At 54.2% G+C, this 16,881-nt stretch overlaps 2 protein-coding genes across 6 annotated transcripts in view; one reads left to right on the forward strand and one right to left on the reverse strand.

Moving 5' to 3' along the window:
* Nucleotides 1–545: 545 nt before the first annotated feature.
* GTF3C4 (general transcription factor IIIC subunit 4) lies at nt 546–11,903 on the reverse strand. Its single transcript, XM_064171391.1, has 5 exons — nt 11,542–11,903; nt 7,624–9,444; nt 6,210–6,340; nt 5,238–5,326; nt 546–2,806 (listed from the first exon to the last, which is right to left on the reverse strand). The coding sequence occupies exons 1-5, from the start codon at nt 11,884–11,886 to the stop codon at nt 2,742–2,744; spliced, it is 2,451 nt and encodes an 816-aa protein (XP_064027461.1). The 5' UTR covers nt 11,887–11,903; the 3' UTR covers nt 546–2,741.
* A 235-nt stretch (nt 11,904–12,138) lies between these two features.
* The window catches only part of DDX31 (DEAD-box helicase 31), a 55,096-nt gene continuing 50,353 nt past the window's right edge, over nt 12,139–16,881 (forward strand). The window contains exons 1-5 of one of the 5 annotated variants that reach the window (XM_064171395.1): nt 12,139–12,248; nt 14,464–14,717; nt 14,912–14,987; nt 15,506–15,549; nt 15,952–16,022. In XM_064171395.1, coding sequence (XP_064027465.1) covers nt 12,174–12,248; nt 14,464–14,717; nt 14,912–14,987; nt 15,506–15,549; nt 15,952–16,022 — 520 coding nt within the window. In that variant the 5' untranslated portion in view covers nt 12,139–12,173. Of the gene's footprint in view, nt 12,249–12,526; nt 12,587–14,463; nt 14,718–14,911; nt 14,988–15,505; nt 15,550–15,951; nt 16,023–16,881 lie in introns of those variants that run through there. The other 4 variants (XR_010308462.1, XM_064171392.1, XM_064171393.1 and 1 more) reach the window with 4 other exon arrangements.

Below are 16,881 nucleotides of genomic sequence, written 5' to 3' on the forward strand. Positions count from 1 at the left end.
TTAAGGTAAGCCTCACTGCCTCCCATTCCAGAGCAGGAGCTGTAGGTTGGATATCCAAGACATGGTCCTCATGACCCCAGACTTTCACCTCAGTTCAAGTCACAGCCTCTAGCACGAAAGTACTTAGAAGCTGCACAGTTCAGAGCTGCTCTTCTTGGCCATCAGCCCTGGATAGCCTGGATGGAGGAGGGATAAACCCTGAGTGGTTGGACTCAGTGATCTCTAAGGTCTCTTCCACCCTCAATAGTGCTATGATTCTGGTTACCAGTGTAAGCAGCACATCTTAGCTGCTACCAAAAGCTACTCCTTCCTGGGAGCTGTAGAGAGCAACAAGGTCTCCCCCCAGCCTCCTTTTCTCCAGGCTAAACACCTCCAGTTCCCTCAACTGCTCCTTTCGAGACCCTTCAGCTTTATTGCCCTTCTCTGGACCTGCTCCAGTCCCTCAATGTCCTTCTTAGAGTGAGAACAACTCAACCCAAACCCTATCAGCACTGGGAAGAAGACCAAGGTGGAGTGCTGGCCCCAAAGCACACACACATTGGCTCTGGAGGTTACTCTTTGCTTTACTAGGAGCTGGCACAAGCTACATTCTTCTCTCTCCTGCAGACACACTGAAGGAATTTCCACTTGCAATGCACAGCAATAAAAAACTAAACATTTCTTTAATACAGTGATGGTGTCACTTCCAAGGATATTTACAGACAAGGCTCAGGTTTTATTTTACAGGTGAAGGTGCTCCTGCTGCTCTAGGAACATTACTCTCAGTCTAAGCTCTACCCTGCTTAATGCATGGAACAGCCAACAGCAAGGCCAGCTGAGCTGGTTTCATGGTGGCTGAAAACCAATCTTCTTCTGCTCAAGGTGGAGGAATGTTAAGAAGGAAAACATCAAACATATTCTGAATCCAAGGAGCTTAAGCAGCAACCTACACATGCCCTGATGCTCGTCAGGGCAACTCCTCGACCTCTCAAATAGCTACAGAGCATTTCAGCCACAGTTGGAAGTGTCCTGGATCACAAACAAGGCAACACTTTGTGTGTGCAGATTGGTGCACTCTGGGTGGTTTGACAAGGTGGGGGTTAAGTTAACAAGACAAACTGTACCAAAAGCCCCACACATTTTGGAGTTATTATCCCTCTAACACTGCATAGGAAGGTCAAAAGGTTTCTCCTGCTCCCCACAGGAACAAGATGCCAAAGAAAAATAAAACAAACAACAAAGTGGTGGGACAGAGGACAGGACAGAGAAGAGGCAGAACAAACCTCTGGGCTCAGCCATGCTACATCCCTGGTGTGTTTAGCAACCTCTTGATGAGGTTAAGGTGACAAAAGAGCTTCTCTACCCTCCATCAGCTCCTGTGGAAGCTTTACCCTTGGTGTGTTTGTGAATCTCTTGGTGAGAAGGGCAAGGTGACAGAAGAGCTTCACCACCCTCCATCAGCTCCTGTGGAAGCTTCCTCTGTCACCTGTTAACCACAGTGGACTTTGGGGTGGTTGTTTTTCACTGCATCATTACAAGGAACTGTCACTGGGAGTCAAAAGCTGTTCTTAAATTCAGTTACTGACTGAGGGATCCTCTGAAATCACTGAAGGTCAGATAAGCTGGGGCTGGTTTTGGTGAGTTCACTGGCAAAGATGCTACATCACTGATGTGTTTATCCCTTGATGAGAAGGGCAAGGTGCCAGAACAGCTTCACCACCCTCCTCTGGAAGCTTTTACCCTTGGTGTGTTTCTGAATCTCTCAATGAGAAGGTCACAGTGACTGACCATGACCTCCTGTGGATGCTTTACTTGTCCCAGGTTAACCAGAGTGGAGTTTGGGAGTTTTGGTTCATTTCTTTCTTTTCTTCACTGCATTATGAGGAGAGAAACTGTCACTGGGTGTCAAAGTTGTTATTAACCTCCCCCAAATGAGGAAGCCTCCCAATTAATTGAAAATTAGGTAAATTGGTGGTGGGTTTGGAGATTTCTGTTGGTCAAGGGCTTTGAAACTCTTGCATTGGCAAGTCTAGGAAGTGGTTAGAACTTGGTTTAGAAGCAGAAAGTGGGGTAAAAGGCTTGGGAGCATTGGGGATGAGATAAATATTAGTGTTTCACCTCATTGCTACTGGTCTCATCATTATTACATTTCCAAGTGACTCTTACTGATCCATTTTCACCCCAGGCAGCCACTGTTACCCTTCTGACTGCCATGCTGGTGGGACAGCCAAGAGGCAGACTTCTAGCCTTCAGGTGACACTAACCCAAGAGCCAACCTCAGTTTTTTGTAGGGCTGAAAATTGGCAAAAGCTTCACTCTGCAAGAAATTCAAGCCACAAATTGGCAGTCTGATGACCTGCAGCAAGTGGCAGCTCTTGTTAAACCAGAGCACCACAAGCTGAAGCCTTCTCTACCCAGCCAGAGCATTCAGCAGGCAGCTCTGCTGTGCCTCTCCTAGCTGTGAGGAACTCACAGAGCTGCTGGGCAGAAAGGACAGGTCACACTGTGTCTTCAAGGCTTCCCTTGCCTCGCGGTAGGAGGAAGCATGTCCAGCTGCTGTCGTCTCAATGGGGTGGTTCCAAACTGCTTTCTCAACTCCCCTCTTCCTGCTGCTTCTGAAGCATGGAATGGGAGCTTCTAGAACCTCTGATGTTCTATTTACAGGGCTGTGGACAATGTCTTCCCCTTCCAGTAACGTCCTTCCAGACTGAAGGGAACTTCTGCAGTAGAGAAAATGCTTTCAGTCTTTAGGCAGCTTTCCTCTAGAACACAGGAGAATCACAGAAGGTGCAAGGTCCTTGCAATAACCTCTTGATCCATTCAGGATCTGCAAATAAGAAAACAAACTGGTTCAAGCTGGAGGCAGAGATGAGCACAGGAAGGCTGCCTGAGATAGACACACAAACTGTCTGAGGATATGGTTTGGTTTATGTTGTCCATGCAGGATTTAACTGAGCTGAGGGGAATCCAACTCCATTTCTGCCTTGGAATTTCAAGTACAGTCAGTTTAAATCCCACTTCAGCAGGGGACAGAAAATGCTGGTAAGATACTGAAAGAGGTTGTCCAGGGCTGTGCTTGAGGCCCTATCCCTGGGGACATTCATGATCAGACTGGGTGTGGCCCTGGGCAGCCTGCTTTAGCTAGAGGTGTCCCTGCTGCCTGCAGGGGGCTTGGACAAGATGCCCTTTGAGGGTCCCTTCCAACCCAATGCCATCTGAAAAACTGAGGTGAGAGAGTCCATGCCCAACATTACACACTCCTCTAGACACTTACAGAGGAAATAAGGGTCACCATGCCACAAATTCAGTGTTCCCCTCTCCTTAACTGGAATTAGAGCTCTTGCACCATGCAGCCCACAGTTCCTGTTTGTTTCTTCCCTTCCAGTATCAGGAAACTCAGTGTACAGCCTCTCCCTACAGAGGTCTGATGTTATGTGGTTGCTCCTTAGTGCTGACTGAAATACCCACATGGAATCACAGAATGGACTGGCTTGGGAGGGACCCTCAAAGGTCATCTTGTCCAGACTCCCCTGCAGTCAGCAGGGGCAGCTCCAGCTAGCTCAGGCTACCCAAGGCCATGTCAGTTCTGACCCTGAATGTCTCCAGGGATGGGGCCTCAACCACATCTCTGAGCAACCTGTTTCAGTATTTCTCCACTTTCATTGTAAAGAACTTTCTCCTGCTGTGCAACCTAAATCTGCCCTAATGAGGAGAGGCAAAGTGTCCCCCACACTTTAAGACAAACTTGTACTGTGTTTTTCAAGTGTACCAGCTGTGAGGAAAACCATTTTCTTGCACAGCTTTTCCATCCTCAAGCTCTGAGGATGCAAAGCCAAAAGCTCCCTCCCCCTCCAGCCTGCCTCACTGTCTCTGAAGGATGTACTTATGGCAGGTCTGGGCCCTAAGCCAACAAGGTGCCAACTGCTCCTTTCCCTGTGTTGGATCAATACATCTTGCACTGAAAGAGAATGTCACAGACCCTCAGCTCTTGCAGAACTGGATGCTAATAGATTCAACCTGAATATAAAGTACTTGCTGTAGCTCTCCAGCCCAGGTTCTGTTTATTCAGCTCTCATTAAAATGGAGCATTCCCAAATTAATTCCTGCAGTCATTATTTTGTACTTTCACGTGTGCCACTAAAGCAGGGACACCAACAGGACACTGAGAGGTGCAGAGCATTTAGCACTCCTCCTGACAGCTGCATGAAAGAGCAAAGTCAGTGAAAATTCCAGGCACTTTGCAGATAAAAATCCAGGAATCCAGTGCTGTGGAACAGCTTTGTCAGTGATATGGACAGAGGAAGCAGTGCAGCCTCAGCAAGTGTGCAGATGGCACCAAGCTGCATGGCACAGCCAACCTGCCAGAGGGCAGGGATCCATCCAGAGGGAGCTGGGCAGGCTGCAGAGGTGTGCCCAGGCCAACCTCATGACATTCAACAAGGCCAAGTGTAAGATCCTGCACCTGGGTGAGTGCAGTCCCAAGCACAACTCCAGGCTGGGTGGGGAATGGCTGAGAGCAGCCCTGAGGAACAGGACCTGGGGGGCTGGGGTGAGGAAAAGCTCAACAGGAGCCTGCAGTGTGAGTTCAGCCCAGACACAACCCTGTGCTGGGCTGCAGCCAGAGCAGTGTGGGCACAGGGCAAGGGAGGGGATTCTGCCCCTTGGCTCTGCTCTCCTCACACCCCACCTGCAGTCCTGGGGGCAGCTCTGCAGCCCCCAGCACAAGCAGGACATGGAAGTGTTGGAGCCAGTCCAGAGGAGGCCACCAAGATGCTCAGAGAGCTGCAGCAGCTCTGCTGTGAGCACAGGCTGAGAGAGTTGGGGCTGTGCAGGCTGGAGAAGAGAAGGCTTGGAGGAGACCTTGGAGTGGCCTTGCAGGATCTGAAGGGGGCTACAGGAGGGCTGAGGAGGAACTATTGACAAGATCTGGGAATGATAGGAGGAGGAATGGGTTTGAAGTGGCAGAGGGGAGATTGAAACTGGATGTTAGGAAAGGGTTCTTTGCAGTGAGGGTGGTGAGACACTGGCACAGGTTGCCCAGGGAAGTTGTGGAGCACAGAAGCACAGAATGTCATCTTTGATCACGTTGGGTGCTTCTGTGCTCCACAACCTCCCTGCAGGTGTTGGATGAGGCCTTGAGTGACCTGTTCTAGTGGGAGATGTCTCTGCCTATGGCAGGAGGTTGGAACTGGCTGAGCTTTGAGGTCCCTTCCAAGCTAAACCATTCTGTGAACACCCAACTCTGCCCCCCAGGGTACCTTCTGGGGTGGGACGCCGTGCGATGCTGTCGCGAAGCAAACACCTCCTGTAGACCAGGCTCTGGCAGGACTGGTAAGTCAGGAAGCACCTGGGAAAGGACAAGAGCTTTATCAAGAGCTTTGGTTGATGTGGTTTGTTTGCTGACTGGCAGCTGGGTCCTGTCCCTGTGCACCTGAGAGTGATGCTCTGTTTGGCTGGGTTCTGTCCCCAGTGCTCTCCAGGAGTGAGGGCAGCAGTGCTCAGAGCAGCTCTGAAAAAAAGAGACTTGGGGGTGTTGGGTGCTGAGCAGCTCCCCAGGAGCCAGCAGTGCCCTCATGCAGCCCAGAAGGTAGCTGCGTGCTGGGCTGCAGCCAGAGGAGTGCAGGCAGCAGGGCAAGAGAGGTGATTCTGCCCCTGAGTCTGCTGAGACCTCACCTCAAATACTGCCTCCAGTTTGGTGTCCCCAGCAGAAGGAGGACACAGAGCTGCTGGAGTGAGTCCAGAGAAGGCCACAAAGATGGTCCAAGGGCTGGAGCAGCTCTCCTGTGAGGACAGGCTGAGGGAGCTGGGGGTGTGCAGCCTGGAGAAGACTCTGGGGGGAGCCTTACAGCTGCCTGCCAATACCTGAAGGAAACCTACAGGAAGGTTCTTCTCCCTGTCTCAGGTGGATGAGAAGAAATGGCCTGACACTGTGCCAGGGGAGGGTTAGGTTGGAGATCAGGGAAAACTTCTTTGCTGCAAGAGTGGCCAAGGGTTGGAACAGGCTGCCCAGGGAGGTGGTGGAGTCCCCAACCCTGGAGCTGTCCAAGAAACCTGTATACATGGCACTTAGGGACATGGTTTAGTGGCCATGCTGGTGTTGGGTTCAAGCTTGGATTTGATGATCACTGAGGACTTTTCCAACCAAAGCAATTCTGTGATTCTAGCAGGAGCAGGTGTCTGAGTTGAGGATGTTTAAATCATCCAAGGGGATGTCCTGCAGGACAGCTCACCTGAGCCAGATGTGCCCGTTGGAGCAGACAGCCTGCTTGCGGTCGGTGAAGGGCAGGATCTCCTTGCACAAGCTGCAGTGCTCAGGGAAAGTCTGCTTGTTCATTTTCTTCAGGATGTGTCCAATCAGCACCTGGGAACACAGAGCAGTCAGCCTGGGTGGCAGCAGGACAGCTGCCTGCTGGAAGCTGGACAATAAGTTATCCAGGAGCCAGCAATGTGCCCTTGTGGCCAAGGCCAAAGGCATCCTGTGGTGCATGAAGAGTGTGGGCAGCAGGTCTAGGGAGGTTCTCCTGCCCCTCTGCTCTGCCCTGGTGAGACCACACCTGGAGTATTGTGTCCAGTTCTGGGCTCCCCAGCTCAAGAAGGGCAGGAGACTTCACTGCTCAGGGCAAGGTTCCCTGATCACTTCTTTTGTGCCACAAATGAGCTCCAAGCTCATCCAGCCCAACCTAGCACCCAGCCCTGGCCAATCAGTCAGACCATGGCACTAAGTGCCCCAGCCAGGCTTGGCTTCAACACCTCCAGGCACAGCCACTCCACCACCTCCCTGGGCAGCCCATTCCAATGCCAATCACTCTCTCTGCCAACAACTTCCTCCTAACATCCAGCCTAGACCTGCCCTGGCACAGCTTGAGGCTGTGTCCCCTTGTGCTGGTTCCTTTCCAGTCCCTCCTACTCTATCTTTAAAGGAAGGACAATTCACACAGAATGACAGAACTGTCAGGATTGAAAGGGCCCTCAAGGACCATCCAGTTCCAATGCCACTGCCAGGGCAGGGACCCTTCCCACTAGATCAGCTTGCTAGGAGCCCATCCAGCCTGGCCTTAAAAACATCCTAGAAAAAGGCTTCCACCACCTCCCTGGGCAGCCTGCTCCAGCGTCCCCAGCCCTGTGGTGAAGAACTTCTCCCTAACATCTTACCTAAATCTCCCCTCCTCTAGCTTAGATCCATTCCCCCCAATCCTATCGCTACCTGACAGCCGAAAAAGTCTCTCCCCAGCTTTCTTGTGGCCCCCTGCAGATCCTGCAAGGCCACAAAGGGTCTCCTTGGAGCCTTCTCTTTTCCAAATTGAACATCCCCCAACTCTCCCAGCCTGTCCTCATAGCAGAGCAGCTCCAGCCCTCAGATCATCCTCAAGGCCCTTCTCTGGACACGCTCCAGCAGGTGCACATCTTTGTGCTCCACAGCAGACACCATCCCACTTACCATAGAATCACAGAACGGCTTAGGTTGGAAGGGACCTCAAAGGGACCTCAGCCAGTTCCACCCCCCTGCCATAGGCAGGGACACCTCCCACTAGAACAGGTCACTCAAAGCCTCATCCAACCTCTCGCCCACCCCAAAGGTGCCTTTTCGAGGGAGGAGGAGGCAGGAGTAACCTGGAAGCCCCCGGGGCACAGAGGCGCACTCACTCGTGCCGTTCTGTCCTCGCAGGCGTCGTCGGCCATGAGGAAGTCGCAGAGGCCCCTGGTGGGGATGCTGGTGTTCTCCGTGATCCACGTGTGCAGGTACACCTCGCCCAGCACCCGCTTCATGTGCTCCCGGGTCAGGTGCATCTCCACCGCCTCGATGTGCCCCTGGATCTCCAGAAGCTTCTCCTCCATCGGCTCGCGGCCTCCCGCCTCGCTCGCCTGAGGCAGAGCCTCGTCCGCAGCGTCCTCTGCGTCCGCGCCTTTGCCTGCGTTGCACAGGCCCTGCCTGCTGGCCCGCTTCGAGGTTCCCTCCTCTTGGTCGTCCTCGGTGCTGCCCATCCCGGGGGAATCCGAGATCAGGACTTTGGCATCCTCGTGCGAGGGTTTACACAGGGCCTCCGAGGGAGCCTTCCGCATGGACTGGTACAAAATCCTCAGGAGGAAGAGCTTGAAGCGCCAGAAGTAGGTAGAGCCACAGCTCTCGATCTTCTTATCCAGGGCTTCCTGCAGGAACTGCGGAATGTGTTTGTCCTTCAGGATTTTCCAGCGGACGAGGTCCGTCAGGTCCACCTGCCGGAAGAGGTTCTGCACGGAAGACTCCAGGAGCTGCGCAGCTGCCTCCTCGAAAGTCTTAAGGGTCACAAACTGCACTTGGTAGTTCTTGTTAACGGGGTGCAGGCCGTTGGTCATGCCCTCCGTGGTGACGACCGCCAGGTAGGCGCCGCAGGGGCTGACAGCGATGCCGTGAGTCCTGACGGAGCCAAACACTTCCGAGAGCCTAACCAGCTGGTGCTCGAACTTGAGAGCCAGCTCTGTGAAGATGGGGATCAGCTGCCTCACCTTGCCGTCGCTGGAGCAGGTGTAGACCGTGCCGTTCTGCTTGTCTGCAGTCATGGACACGATGGGCAGGGTGTGGAGCCCTGTCACGTGGGAGTTGTGGATGTTCAGACCCGCTTTGGAGATCAGCAGGAGACACCAAAACACGTAAGCTCCTCGTGCAGCCACCACCAAGCTGCAGCTACATTTCTGGTAGGGGTGGTAAAGAGGAATGCATCTGATGCTGTGCACCGGTAACTGGTCCATCTCTTGCCACAGGACCACAGGCTGCCTCAGGGTGAAGTAGCCTTTGACGGCTTTGAGATTGACAGGCAGGATCTTAACAGGTCCAAAAGCACTGCCCACGATAAGTCCGCTCATCTTGCGGTTGTGGTGTTCGTACTCCCACCAAGACAAGACGCTGGGAGAGCTTATTCCAGACTCTATGGTATTGCAAGAAGTGATGGATTCCTTCCCCAGAAAGGGCAGCTGGAACTGCCACACGGCGATGTTGCCGTTCTCAAAGAGCACCGCCAGCAGCACGCTGCCCACGTCCCGGCACTCGTTGTTGTGCTTGACCTGCTGGGTGGTGCAGATGGCAGACCACTCCATGCGCACCGGAGTCTGCATGCTGTGCCGGCGCTGGAACTCTGCGAAGTCTCCCAGCTCCCCCCTGGCAGTGTCAGCCTTGGGAAGTCTGTAATTGGCTTCGTACAAACGCTCCCCGTAGATCTCCGTCAGGTCTGCCAGCTGCACCCACTGCAGCCTGTTGAGGTTGGCGTGGATGGTCAAGCGGTTGTCCATGGTTAAAGCTGCCAGCAGGCACCTTCCGTTGGCGTCGCAGCCCAGCGGCGACCAGCTGGAGTATTTGAACCCTCGCAGTGGGGGCAGCGACTTGCCCTCGGGGTTGAACACTCTGTCCAGCATGAAAGCTTGGCTGACCGTCGGGTCCACCGAGTTGGCAAACTTCTCCTTGCACTCTGCCACCTCCTTTTTTGGACCAACCTAAAAGAGGGGAAAAAAGGACTTGGTTTTAGAAAGGGCCCTGGGGGTGCTGGTAGAGAGGAGCTGAAGAGGAGGCAGCAGTGTGCCCAGGTGGGCAGCAGAGCCAATGGCATCCTGGGCTGGCTCAGGAGCAGTGTGGGCAGCAGGACAAGGGAGGTTCTTCTGCCCCTGTACTCAGCACTGCTCAGGCCACCCCTTGAGTGCTGTGCCCAGTTCTGGGCTCCTCCATTCAAGAGAGATGTTGAGGTGCTGGAAGGTGTTTGGAGAAGGGCAGCAAGGCTGGGGAGGGGCCTGGAGCACAGCCCTGTGAGGAGAGGCTGAGGGAGCTGGGGGTGTGCAGCCTGCAGCAGAGGAGGCTCAGGGCAGAGCTCATTGCTGCCTGCAGCTGCCTGCAGGGAGGCTGTAGCCAGGTGGGGTTGGGCTCTGCTGCCAGGCAGCCAGCAGCAAAAGAAGGGGACACAGCCTCAAGCTGTGCCAGGGCAGGTCTAGGCTGGATGTTAGGAGGAAGCTGTTGGCAGAGAGAGTGATTGGCATTGGAATGGGCTGCCCAGGGAGGTGGTGGAGTCTCTGTGGCTGGAGGTGTTGCAGCCAAGCCTGGCTGGGGCACTTAGTGCCATGGTCTGGTTGACTGGCCAGGGCTGGGTCCTAGGTTGGGCTGTCTGAGCTTGGAGCTCTCTTCCAACCTGCTTGATTCTCTGATTCTTTTGTGGAATGATTTCCCACTCAAAACAGAGAAGTGTTTGAGTTGGAAGAAACCTTTTAAGATAGATGCATTGAATTGTTCTGGTTGAAAAAGACCTCCAAGATCATCGAGTCCAATCATCAAGCTAAGGCCATCAAACCATGTCCCCAGGTGCCATGTCCACAGGCTCCTTGAACACCTCCAAGGGATGTTAACTCCACCACCTACCTCCCTGGGTATCCTCCAGTCCCACCACTCTCTAAGTCAACCATGTCTCTCAGCACATCTGTGAACTGCTTGAGGGCTTTTTTTTCTCTGGAGCAGAAGTGTGGATGTGATGCAAGGCTGCTGCTGAAGCTGTCTGAAAGCAAACCAAGTGGAAAGTTTGAGAAAACCATAAGGAAAAAAAACCCTCAAGCAGTTCAAAGGTGCTAAAAGGACCACACCAGCCCTGGTAGAGTTAGAGAATGGTTGGGCTGAATGATACCCAGGAAGGTGGTGGAGTCAGCATCTCTGGAGGTGATCAAGAACTGTGTGGACACAACACTTCAGGACGTGGGTTCATGGCCACGGTGATGTTAGGTTGATGGTTGGACTCAATGATCTTAAAGGTCTGTTCCAACCAACACAAATCTTTACTCTTCAAGATTTAAGCTTCATTGTTGGCCTGAATTTGGGTGGTTTTGACTCTCAGCTATTAAATCTTCACTGGAACACAGAATGTTAGAGGTCAGAAGGCACCTCTGGAGGTCATCGAGTTAGGGTCACCCAGAGAAGGTCACAGAGGAGCACATCCAAGCAAGTTTTCAATGTCTGCAGAGATGGAGACTGCCCCACCAAAGAGCTTGGTTGCACACTTCTGCTCTCTAGGGTACTTAAAGGGACTCGGCATAAGGCTGCAGCTGGGGAAGCTCTCAGTATTTCAGCTCAAGCTATTCCAGACTCTCACCGCTGCTCGGGAAACAAGCACCGAATCCATCAGCCAGCCAGCAAAACGATTATCTCCTGAGACATCCACCCAAACTTTGCCACCTCTCCGTGGCACAAGGAGCGTTCGAAGCCAGACACACCCCCTGGAGTCCCTGCTGCGAGAATCCGCTGGGGCGGCGAACCGAAAAGAAAAGGATTTCTACTTCAAACAGCACTGCGAGAATCGGCGGCAGAGAACTGCAGCCCAGAACGGTCCTCAGGGCATCCTTCCGCTTGCCTCTGGGCCCTGTGCCCCGCAGCACCGAGCCGGGCGCGATGCTCCCCTGTGCTGTTACAACCTCCGCACCGCTGCGGGGCACAGGAGCGGCGCAGGTGGACAGGCGACCCCCGGGAGCTCCGTCACCGCCCGGGGAGGACGCAGCGGTGCAGCCCCCGGGCCCGGTGGAGGGGCAGGTGGCCGCGCCGGGCTGCGGCAGGAGGCTCACCTTGAGGTGACAGGAGACGGAGGGCGCGGGCACGGCCGTGCGGTGGATCACCATCTCCTGCCCGCCGCTGTGGACGTCGCTGAGCTGCTCCAGGACGGCGATGCTGCGGGCCGTGCTCACCGACACCCGGTGATCTTCCGACCAGGCCAGCGGCTCCATCCCGCTGACTCCGTGCTGCAGCTTCACGGCCGGTTCCCGCCGCACCGCCGTTAGCCGGAACCCGGCGCTGGGCAGCGCAGTCGCCGCCGCCGCCGCCTCCTCCAGGAGCGAGTCGAGCCCCAGCGGCGGCTCCTGCTCCTCCTCCCCCGCCGCCAGCGAGGGGCTGCCCCCGCACGCCGCCGCCATCTCGCCGCCGCCGCTCCCGGGCCGCCCGCGCCGCTCCGCGCCTGCGCCGCCGCCGCCAAGGCCCCGCTCGCCCCGGCCGGGGCTGTCCTGCCGCCGCCTGCGCAGCCTCCGGCCCCAGCGGCGCGGAGAGGAGGAGCGGGGCCGTGCCCAGCCTGGCTCCTGCGGCGCGGTGGCTGCGGCTGGGGGCTCCGGGCCAGCGGCCGCTCCCATGGGCGCCTCCTCTCCGCCCGCACGGGCTGGTGCCGGCCCGCGGGGCGGCCCCGGGGCCCTGCGGGAGGCGCGGGGCCATGGCGGCGGGCGGCTCGCTGCTGCTCAATCTCAGCGCGGCGCCGCGGGGCCGCGGGCACGGCGCGCCCGGACGGGTAGGTGCTGCTGGGGCGGGGGAGGAGGAGGCTGGGTCCGGGGTCCGGCTCCCGTAGCTGTCGCTCTGCGGGGACTGGGGGCAGCTGAGGGCCGGAGCTGAGGCTCTTGCTCCGACTGGATGTGGGGTGGGAGCCACCGGCTGCGAGCTCGCGTGGGGAAACCGCGGCCAGCGAGGCAGGGGAGGAGGAGGAGGAGGAGGCAGCGCTGAAAAGTTGCTAAACGGAGCTTTGGGTTTTATTTCACCCGAGCCGGGGTTGGTGCCTGTCCCGGAGGCTGGTGGTCGGACAGGGCCATGGGCCTGGTCCCTTGGCGTGGTAGCTGTGGAGGGGAGAGGCAGGTAGGAGCTGCTGGGGTCCCTGCAGGGGGGGTCAGAGCCGCGCTGGGCTCGCTCCGCCTGCGCTCCCTGCGCTGCTGGGTCTGGCTCTGGCACTGCGGGTGACGCTCGCTGGCCTCTGCCTCGCTCAGAGCTGCTTTGAGATGCTGCTGGCGAAGAGCAGTCTGACACTCGGCAGCGAACTGCTGCGGGGGATGCTGTGAGCTGCAGGAGTGAGGGGCTGGACGCTTAAAAGTTTGAAGACAGGAGGCCAGAAGTGGTTTAAGCAGACGTTTTGCGTTTGGATGTAGTTGTTGCGGTGATGTTTGGGTCGTTTCCAGTGTTGTTTGTTAAAATCGTGCCCAAAATATTGTGCAAAACGAGGCGGGGGTTGAGTGCTTGCCAGGGTTTGCCCTGCTTCTCTCGGGTACTGTGAGGGAGGGCACCATCATTTTTCTGGCAGTGAGTGTTCTTGGCCAAAAAACGTGAACAACAAACAGAAAAGGAGTAATGGAGCTTGGAAATAATTTGGCTCCCACAAGGACAAAGAAAATAATTGGAAGAAATCATTGAGCAGCCCTGAGGAACAGGACCTGGGGGTCTGGGGTGAGGAAAAGCTCAACAGGAGCCTGCAGTGTGAGTGCAGCCCAGACACAAGCCTGTGCTGGGCTGCAGCAAGAGCAGTGTGGGCACAGGGCAAGGGAGGGGATTCTGCCCCTTGGCTCTGCTCTCCTCACACCCCACCTGCACTCCTGGGTGCAGTTCTGCAGCCCCCAGCACAAGCAGGACATGGAAGTGTTGGAGCCAGTGCAGAGGAGGCCACAGAGATGCTGAGAGGGCTGCAGCAGCTCTGCTGTGAGCACAGGCTGAGAGAGTTTGGGCTGTGCAGGCTGGAGAAGAGAAGGCTTGGAGGAGACCTTGGAGTGGCCTTGCAGAATCTGAAGGGGGCTCCAGGAGGGCTGGGGAGGGATTATTGACAAGGTCTGGGAATGAGAGGAGGAGAAGGAATGGGTTTGAAGTGGCAGAGGGGAGATTGAAAGTGGATGTTAGGAAGAAGTTGTTTGCAGTGAGGGTGGTGAGACACTGGCACAGGTTGCCCAAGGAAGTTGTGGAGCACAGAAGCACAGAATGGGATCTTTGATCATGTTGGGTGCTTCTGTGCTCCACAACCTCCCTGCAGGTGTTGAGGACCAGGTTGGCTGAGGCCTTGAGTGACCTGTTCTAGTGGAAATTGTCCCTGCCTATGGAAGGGGTTGGAACTGGCTGAGCTTTGAGCTCCCTTCCAACCTAAACCATTCTATGATTGGGAAAGTGTTGGGGAGCACTGAAGAGCTTTGGATACCAAGGGAAGTTAATTTTCTCTCTTGCTGTTCTTGGAGGGGTATAGGAAGAGCAAAAGTTTTTCTTAAGGTGGTTGGAAGAGCATTAAAAGTAAAGCCATTGCTGTAGAAGAAGAAAGGAAGAGCTTAGGGATGCTGGAAGTTTGTAGCAGCAGAGATGGGAGTGAGGTTGGGGTCTGCCCACCTGCCCTCAGAGAGAAGGAAGCCTCCAGGGATGGCTTTAAGGTAATCAGGAAAGATTTGCAGAGCTGTGGAGAGCGATTTTTGGAAGCATGTTTTGCTTGGCTGCTGGAGAGGCTGGATGAAATCCTGCAGAGGTGAGCATTGTGCAGGACTTTGGATTTCTCTTTGCTTTTCAGTAGTTCAGGGGCACAGAGATGAATCCCTTGGAGCAGGAACTGTCTAGCTGCAAAAATCAAGCTTGATTTCTTTAGCCACAGTGTAGGGGATTCCAAAACCAAAGGAGCTGTGGGCTGATATTTGTGTTCCATGTGATACCTTGTTGTTAATTTTCAGTCACACAGAAGTTGTTGCTCTCTGTTTTCTTTGTTCCCATGAAAGCAGTCTAAAGGTGTGAAAAGAAAGCTCCAGTCACCACCTGGAAACCCACCTCTGAAATGTAAATGTAAGCCATCCAAAAACACCTTCAAGAAACCTGCTACAGAAGCTGACATCAAGGAGAGGGGAAATCCACCACAAAAACATCTTCCCAAGAAGCAGTTGGCTGACAACAGAAATGCCAGCCAGAAAAGCAAACCTTTCATTAAGACCTCCAGCCTGTTCAGAAACAACCCTGAGATCCCAGCAATTCACAGGTACTTTGGGCAGGTGGGAGGAAACAATTCCCCTTTTCGATGCCTTGATGCTCAGTGTCTTGAATTCTTGCCCTCGCTTGGGCAGAGCAGCTGCTGGGTGCCTGTGGTTTTGTTGCTGTTTCTGTAGAGCACTGTCCAGTGATTTTTGGGACCTGCACCATGTGCTTTGGTTTGCTTTGTCTCCCCTAACTCAGGAAAGCAGTGCAGCAGGTGCAAGAAAATGTTTTCACTACAGATTCTTTCAGCCAGCTGGAGCTCCATCCACACCTGGTGAGTGGCAGCATGGCTGTGTGCCTTGAAACATGGGGGTATGGGTGGGGAGCATGTTGGAGAGCTGAGGGATGCCCCTTTATTGATCACAGAAATAACCAGGTTGGAAAAGACTTCCTAAGATCGAGTCCAACCTATCACCTAACCCTTCCAATAACTAACCCATGGCACTGAGTGCCTCGTCCAGCCTCCTTTTAAACACCTCCAGGGATGGGGACTCTACTGCCTCCCCAGGGCAGCCCATTCCAATGCCAATCACTCTTGCTGTGAAGATCTTCCTGACATCCAGCCTGGACCTGCCCTGCTGCAGCTTGAGGCTGTGTCCTCTTGTCCTGTGCCTGGATTAAACACAGAGCAATAACTAAGAAGTATTTTGAGCACATGAGAACTTTTACATCTCGTTGCCCTGGACTGACAACATCCAATAAAGATCATTCTTCTGCTTTTTGCTCTTGTGCTACAGCAAGTAACCAAATAGTTTTATAACCAAACCAGTTTCCTCTTTGTGTTCTCTGCAGATCTCCACAATAAACACTGTCCTGAAGATAAGCAGCATGACCAGGTAAGCAAATTCATCCAAAAACTTTGCACTTGTTACCCCTGAAATCGAATCATGTTGATTATTTCCTGGTGTGTAATTGGTTTTGAAGGCCATGGTAAGCTGTCCCATTTGCCTTAGGGCTTGTTGCTTCCTGATTTTGGGGTGAGAAGTAACTTGTAAGTTACTCAGCAAGTTGCTTGTCACAGCTGGAGATGAAACCTTGGAGTTCTGCTTCTCTTTTTAAGTAGCTCACAACTGATGCCTGGCTAGTGGCTTGCCTTAGAAATCTCTGCTTCTGCTGTAGCTACACAGCAGAGGTGGATGTGTGGAATTTGGGAGAAATAGTTCTGAATGCTTATAAGAACTTAGGATTCTGTCCTGTACTGCACTCATATTCCCTAACCTGTGTTGTCTGTCATGCAGCGTTCAGAAGGAAACAATCCCTGTGCTCCTGCAAGGCAAGGATGCTCTGGTGAGATCTCAGACTGGTTCAGGTCAGTATTTAGTTGACAGTCTTCTCTCTAGAGAATGTTAAACTAGATCCTAAATACAGACCCAAAACCTCCTGTTCCCAGTACAGCTCATAAAGTGACAGGCTGGGAAGCCTTTCCCACTGCAGCTCAGAGTGACAGGCTGGGAAGCCTGCTGCTGGGACTGCTGTGACACAGATAGATGCAGTCCCACAGTGGTGGGACTGAAGGTTGATGTGCAGCTGCCAGCCATCACAGAGTCACACCTAGAAAGCATCAGATTGGAAGGGACCCTCAAAGGTCACCTTGTCCAAACCCCCTGCAGTGAGCAAGGACATAGAATCAGGCAGGTTGGAAGAGAGCTCCAAGCTCATCCAGCCCAACCTACCACCCAGCCCTATCCAATCAACCAGACCATGGCACTAAGTGCCTCATCCAGGCTTTGTTTGAACACCTCCAGGGATGGGGACTCCACCACCTCCCTGGGCAGCCCATTCCAATGCCAATCACTCTTTATGTGAAGAACCAACCAGATCAGGCTGCTCAGGGACCCAGCAAGTTGTACCTTGAATGTCTCCAGCAATGGGGCACCACACCTTAGGGCAGCCCACCTGTTGCAGTGTTTCACCACGTTTTGTGCAGAGCTTCCTCCTGATGTCTAAGGATTATCACAGATGGGCCTGTCCCACTGCTCCTTGGTGCAGGAGGCCAGCAGAGCTGAGCATCACATGTTCCTCTCACACTAACTGTGTGTTTGCTCTGCAGGAAGCTGCCTAGGTGCCTCAGTTCTTGGGTGGGGAGCTTTCTTTATGGAGATCTTAGTGGATACTACCACCTCTTGGTTTTATTTAACCCCTTGGTGAGCTGCCTGTCAATCTTCTCT

Source organism: Pogoniulus pusillus, chromosome 35 (genome assembly GCF_015220805.1).
Source record: "Pogoniulus pusillus isolate bPogPus1 chromosome 35, bPogPus1.pri, whole genome shotgun sequence".
Lineage (NCBI taxonomy): Eukaryota > Metazoa > Chordata > Aves > Piciformes > Lybiidae > Pogoniulus > Pogoniulus pusillus.